At 55.0% G+C, this 6,513-nt stretch overlaps 1 protein-coding gene across 1 annotated transcript in view; it reads right to left on the reverse strand.

Moving 5' to 3' along the window:
• Positions 1-6,513, reverse strand: part of Foxn4 (forkhead box N4) — a 20,991-nt gene continuing 14,478 nt past the window's right edge. Inside the window, exons 6-10 of the mRNA XM_021187089.1 lie at positions 6,037-6,164; positions 5,428-5,524; positions 4,233-4,440; positions 2,497-2,889; positions 1-1,573 (exon numbers count right to left, since the gene is read on the reverse strand). Of these exons, the coding sequence (XP_021042748.1) occupies positions 1,311-1,573; positions 2,497-2,889; positions 4,233-4,440; positions 5,428-5,524; positions 6,037-6,164 (1,089 nt within the window). The 3' untranslated portion in view covers positions 1-1,310. The remainder of the gene's footprint in view (positions 1,574-2,496; positions 2,890-4,232; positions 4,441-5,427; positions 5,525-6,036; positions 6,165-6,513) is intronic.

Raw genomic sequence — 6,513 nt, forward strand, 5'->3', positions numbered from 1 at the left:
TGCTGTTCAGCCTTTATTGACAGCAGACATTCAGCACTACACCTACAGGGTCTTCACACTTAAAACTGCATGACTTTCCGAGGGCCCTGGCACACAGCTGCTGAGCAAGGCCTGCTGGGCTGGGCGGGCCGCGCCGTCTCAGTGGGGAGACCTGAAAAATGGCCCCTGATGACAAGACCTCACGCTGCCCTTTACAGATGGCTGGCCTGCCTGCTGGGTCTTCTGAACAACCTAGAGCCGTGAACTCTCAGGCATGGAGTCAGACATCAAGATGGAAAGGAGCGGGGTGGAGGGGGCCTCCACCCCCCTCCCCAGTGGCCCACCTGCCTGTAGAACCCTCACTTGGAAAAATCAGTCATAGGACAAGAGGGTAGTGTGAAGACAGACATAGCCAAGAAGAGGCAGCAGGCACGGACAGGGAGCTACACTGGTGCTACAAAGAGTGGTGAGCCTTCGGGCCTGAGGTTCCCATCTTCCTGTCTCATGCCTCTAACCTGGCACAACCAGGTCTTTAGTTTTTCCTCTTATCTCAGCCCCGCAGGCCTTAGAGAAATCCTCCCCAATCTTGATGCTACGGTACCTTCTCTCCCGTGTATCCCCTGGAATAGATGTGAGCCATGATTAAACCCCAAGAAAAAGATCTGTCCTAATAGGAAAATGACGGGGCGCTCCCCAGTCACAAAAGTGCTTGCTCACTCTCTGAATCACAGGGATGGGGGTGGGGGCTGCCCGAGCAGGCTGGAGATGTGACTCGTGACTCGGGGGTCACTAGGGAGTTAGGCTTGCTGAGCGGCAGGGAGTCTAACATGGGTCTCTTTCTAGGGATCTTAGCTGGAGTCACAATAAATATAAATAAATGTACACACAGTCTCGATAGCATGACTCTGGACACTCTAGGAGCAAGGGGCAGAAGTTTGTGGCAGAGGTCAATCATGTCACTTCCAAGGCTGACCGGGGCCTTTCTCCGTGCTCTGAGGCATAGTCAGAGGTTCCTCTCCTGGGAGAACGTGTGTGCTCAGAGTTTCCTCTCCTGTGTCTCCGGGACACACCACTGTGTCCCAAGATGAGCTCTGCCAGGAGCCAGGCTCTTAAGAGCCGGGTCTCACCATGGCCATGCCTCTGTCTCAGGTCCTGCAGAAGATGGGGAGGTAGAGGGCTTGCCATCCCCGCTCTGCTTCCGTTGGGTGTCCCAGGAGTGTCCTGTGGCAGCATGTTGGGGTGCAGGAGGAACCTCAAGCTGTCATTTCCCCCGTCAGCAATGGGCTCGAGACACGGTGTAGCCGAGGCGCCCTTTCTTCCGGGCCACCGGCTCAAAGCAGAGCAATAGGCTTGTTCCCTGGTGTAGCCAGGTACTGCGCAGAGTTGGCCGCCGACGGGGCCACACTGTCTGCGGCGGTGGCGGAGTAGGCAGCATAGAGACCTGTCACCTGCACATCAGGGAAGGACCGGTCACCGCTGCCAGTGATGGGGGTCAAGCTTGGGGCTCCCAGGTCACAGCCAAGCGGGAAGTCTCCGAAAGCCTCCAGTGTGTCCAGGTTGAAGCTGTCCTCCTTCATCTCTTCCCACAGGTTACCTTGCAAAGACAAAAACATTTGGGTGAGCTGGCTTAGGGCCAACCGGCCCTGACTTCAAATCCCCCTCTTGGGAACAGAAGCAAAGATGACGTGAGGTGTTCTCACAGGGCAGAGCAGAAGCTGAGGCCCAGCCCGGGTCTTCTTCCTGCTGCTGTGTGCCCCTGGGAAAGCCACTTTAGTCTCTGAGCCACAATGTAAGATGGAGATGATCCATACACCCACATACGAGGCACAGTGAACGGCGAGCGTTTGGTTCTCGTTGGGCAGCAGCCTTGGGATCAGAGCCAGGGAGGCCAGAGGAGCAGGGGGATGGATGGGACATGCCTTTCCACAGCTGTGACGGACTTGACCGACTCACCTGCCACCCGGTTCTGTTCCCTAGTGAGGATTGGGACACAAGGGCTGGAACACAGCAGGCGCAGGCGCAGGAGCACTAGGGCTAGGGTGGGTTAGGAGCCTTTGCTGAAGCACATTGATACCCTGCTGGGTTCTTGGAGGCGTCTGCCCGCTCATTGTCTCCCCCTGGACTGACAGAAGGGGCCCCTGTGCTGCAGTGTAACCCCACCCGACTTAGCATGTGTAATGTTGAAGCAATTACTAAAGAAAAGTTTGGGGTGCTAGGCTGAAATCCTGGGTCTGTCAATGAGCAGCCAGGGGACCCAGGCTGGTGACTCAACTTCTCTTTGCTTGAGCGTCCTTATCAGCAGAAAGAGGAGGAGATGGCAGGGCCGTGGGGCTTTGGTAGGGCGGGACAAGATGGCGTCTAGGAAGTGCTTGGTTGGTATACAGCAGGTGCTCATGAAGTGTTAATTAATAGGTAGGGTGGTTGTCATAGTGATGATGCTAAAGATGGAGGCAGACCACCACTGGGGCTCCCGTCTCTCCCCTCCACCCTGCCCAACTCCCACCTCCTACACCTCACCCTGTAGAGCGAAGTCCATGATGCTAGGGTCCAGGGCATCCACCTCTGTGTTCATGTCACTGTTGATGTTGAGGAAGTCCCCAGGAACCCTACCCATGGCTGGTTGCGGGAGAGGCCCTGGGCTGAGACTGGGTAGGGCATGGAGAGGTGGGGTCTGTGCCGGCGCCGGGGAGTCTGGGGCCAGGTGTGCCTGGGGCTGGAGCTGGTGGTGCAGAGGCACTGATTGCAGGGACAGGGTCATCGGTGGCTTCGGTGGGAGTTGAGAGATGGCCAGGCAGCTGTGGGCCATGGCCACTGTGGTGGCGTGAGTCAACACGGGGGCTTCAGGCTCCCCTCGTTTTCCAGGACGCCGGCAGCTTTCTGGGCGATCTGAGATGAGCTTGTCCAACTCCTCTGCAGACAAGTAAGAAATGTGACTCGGAAGTCCCTTCTGTCACCCGGTCCTGAGTCCCTGTGCCACCACCCATATGAATGTAGGAACCGTCTGAGAGTCTCAGTCTCCTATGAGATGGTGTGATTTGGTCTGCACTGGGTTGTTATGGAGATGTGATGCCATCCCAAACCATTAAAAGACCTTCAAGGAACGGGAGGGGAGCTACCATGAAACCCTAACAGCCCCTCCCCTCCAGACAGGACCTCACAGCACAGACCCATGACCCTACCCTACGACTTTATTTGAATTCCTACCAGCCCCTGCAGAGGGGGCTGAGGCAGGGACACAGGTCCCAGGAGACAGCTAGATCATTAATGATTAAGGGGACCAAGCCATTCTGTGAAAAAAAATCCCAACACTGAAACTCATTGCTGTGGGCTGAATGGACTCCCTTCTGTGAGAACAAAGAACAGAAACCACTCTTTTAAAAAGTGTGTGCATGTGTATGTGTGTGCATGTGTATGTGTGTGCATGTGTATGTGTGTATATTTGTATGTGTGTGCATGTGTATGTGTGTGCAAGTGTGTATGTATGTGCATGTGTGTATTGTGTGCATGTGTGTATGTATGTGCATGTATATTGTATGCATGTGTATGTGTGTGCAAGTGTGTGCATGTGTGTGCATATATGTATGTGTGCATATGTATGTATGTGCATGTATATTGTATGCATGTGTATGTGTGCATGTGTATTGTGTGCATGCCTACGCATGCACCACAGAGCACATGTCCAGGTCAGAATATGATCTCAGGTGGAAACCCTTGCCTTCAACTTTGAGACAAGGTCTGTTGTCAGCTCACACATCTCCACCGCCCACCTTTCCCAAGGAGCCCCAGGATTGCTGATGCGCACTGCCATGCCCCCTTTACCTGGCTTCTGGGGCTCAGGACTGAACACTGCAATGTGTGTTTTCCCACCCAGCCCTGGGAATCGCTTGTGCTTGACTGTAAGGGGCCCAGGAGCTAGCTGGACCACTTTAGAGATGAGAATCTAGCCAGATGACCCACCCAGGATCCCACAGCAAGCTTAGACCAAGGCCTGGGAGCCCTGGGATGGGTGCTACAGAGGGCCTTCTAACACTCCCTGCTAAAACCCATCTCCCCCTTACTGAATGGAACGTTGCTGCCTCCCATACCCACGCGGATGCCACCCCAGGGCTGCAGAATGAGAAACCAGGGTCAGCAGCTCTTCCTATTTCTCGCCATTCTCCTGCACTGGCTGGCTTCTAGACTGGGGCGGGGAGCCATTAGAGGCTATGGAGGTGGCGGGTGCTTGTGCACATGCGTGGTGGGTTGGGGCTCACCAGGGTTGGCCATGCTGCGATGTATGGCGGCGAGGTCCTTCCGTTTCCACTTGTGCATCTCCTCCTCCATCTTGTCGATGCGAGCTAGGTTCAGGGCCCACAAGCAGCCCTTGCGCGAGGAGCCGCTGGACTTGGTTTCCACCTTCTCGAAGCACTTGTTCAGGGACAGGTTGTGCCTCACGGAGTTCTTCCAGCCGTCAGGTGCTGTCTGCGGGGGAGACATGGGTGCCCGGTAGATGCCTCAGGTGACATCCACTTAGCGAGTCTTTCCCTGCCTGGGCACACTCAGACTCTTGCTTGGAAGATGAGAGGGAAAGGGGGACTGTGGCACACAGGAGCGCCTGCCCTGGAGTCTGTAGATGGACCACAATTCCAGGGCTTTGGGAATGTCTTTTCTCATCTCCCACTGGGCAGAGTTCAGGGGAGACTGATGCCAAAGACTATGGAGCTGCCCAGTAAGTTTGGTACAAATCACTTCTTCCTTCCTTCCTTCCTTCCTTCCTTCCTTCCGTCCTTTCAACAGTTATTTATTTTATGTATGTTAGTACACTGTAGTTGTCTTCAGACACACACTGCATCAGATCCCATTACAAATGGTTGTGAGCCACCATGTGGTTGCTGGGAATTGAACTCAGGACTTCTGGAAGAGCAGTCAGTGCTCTTAACCGCTGAGCCGTCTCTCCTGCCCGAAAATCACTTTCAAATGTTCATACGTCATTGCCCGATAACCAGATGGAGGTACCCAGCTCACCCAACCCAGGTGTCCAGCATTTCAACCTGGGATACTGTCCAGGCCCAAGATCCTGTGATCCGGACGCCTGGCTGCTTGGTGGTCTTTGGGGTTTAGTTTACAGACTGACTAATGGCCAGCCCACTCCTGCTGCTCACAAGGTCTCCTTAAGTCCTTCTGAACTTGCCTGCTGAAGGTGGGCTTGGCATCTTGCTGTCTGGCTCTGTGCTGAATAACTAGCCCAGCCCCTCCCCTCCTCACACGCAGAGATGCAGGAGGTGCTCTGCTTCCTCCATCCCAGCCCCGTTCTCTTCGTGAATTGCATCTGTGCGGGTGTATTGGTACCTGACTTCCCCATCGGACATGGTAAAACTGCGAGGCTAAGATCCTGGCTCAGTGTGGTGCAGAGGAAGCCAGGCAGAGGCGGGGTGGCTTCAGCACCCCACCCTGGATCAGAGCCCTCACCTTGAAGTAGGGGAAGTGCTCCTTCATGAAGCTGTAGATCTCACTCACGGGCAGGCTGCCTGTCTTGCTGTTCTTCAAGGCCATGGCGATCAGACAGCTGGGGCCAGAGATGGGGACGGAAACAGGGCTCAGGACAGGGATGGACAGCCTAGGGTCCCCTCTTGCCAGGAGTTCTGCCCTGCTTGGTACCAGTCCCTCCACATTCCCAGTGATAGCTCCTTGTTAGCACCTTTCAATGACCCCTCTCCTGTGCCTACCCCCTCCCCCACCCTAATCTCAGCTCAGCTACAGCAGTGAGCAGAGAGATCCCGCTTGCCCTTTGACCCCACTCCCATAGCCTTTTAGACTTCATACAAGATGCTTCCTCCCCAAAGCCTGAGATACACACTGCCATTTCTAGGATTGACTTTTAATCTGAAGAAACAGGCCCAGAGAGACCAAGCCATATAGTCTGTGACCACGGAGAACCAATATCTGATACAAAGTTGTCAGTCACTACCAAGAGTGGATCCCACTTGGGGCCCACTCCCTTGGGAGTCTGCTCCTGCTTGTCTAAGATGCCCCCAAAGGCAGCCCCTTGTTGCTTCCTCCTAGGCAGTCGGAGCTCACCTGTAGGAGTAGATGGGCTTGGGGTAGTGTTTGGGATGTGGCTCCTGAGACGAGTTCATTGCCATGTGGGCCTGTGGGTAGGAAGGCCGAGCCAGGAACGGAGAACCATAGAGGCCGGCAGGAGGGCACTTCACAGAGAGAAGAGGGTTGTGAGACAGGCAGATGTAAGCCACAAACCCCAGCCCAGTTTCTAACTGCAAGGAGATGTTCCCGTGTCCCCAGCAAGACCTGAGTGATATGAACGTGTGAGCAAAGAGGGCATCTTGTCCCCAGGAGCCTGAGCGGTATACTAGGGTCCAAAATGTTGGTACAAGGGACTGGAGAGATGGCTCAGCGGTTAAGAGCAGTGCTCAAGAGCTGGGCGTGGTGGTGCACGCCTTTAATCCCAGCACTTGGGAGGCAGAGGCAGGCAGATTTCAGAGTTCAAGGCCAGCCTGGTCTACAAAGTGAGTTCCAGGACAGTCAGGGCTATACACA

Source organism: Mus pahari, chromosome 23 (genome assembly GCF_900095145.1).
Source record: "Mus pahari chromosome 23, PAHARI_EIJ_v1.1, whole genome shotgun sequence".
Classification (NCBI taxonomy): domain Eukaryota; kingdom Metazoa; phylum Chordata; class Mammalia; order Rodentia; family Muridae; genus Mus; species Mus pahari.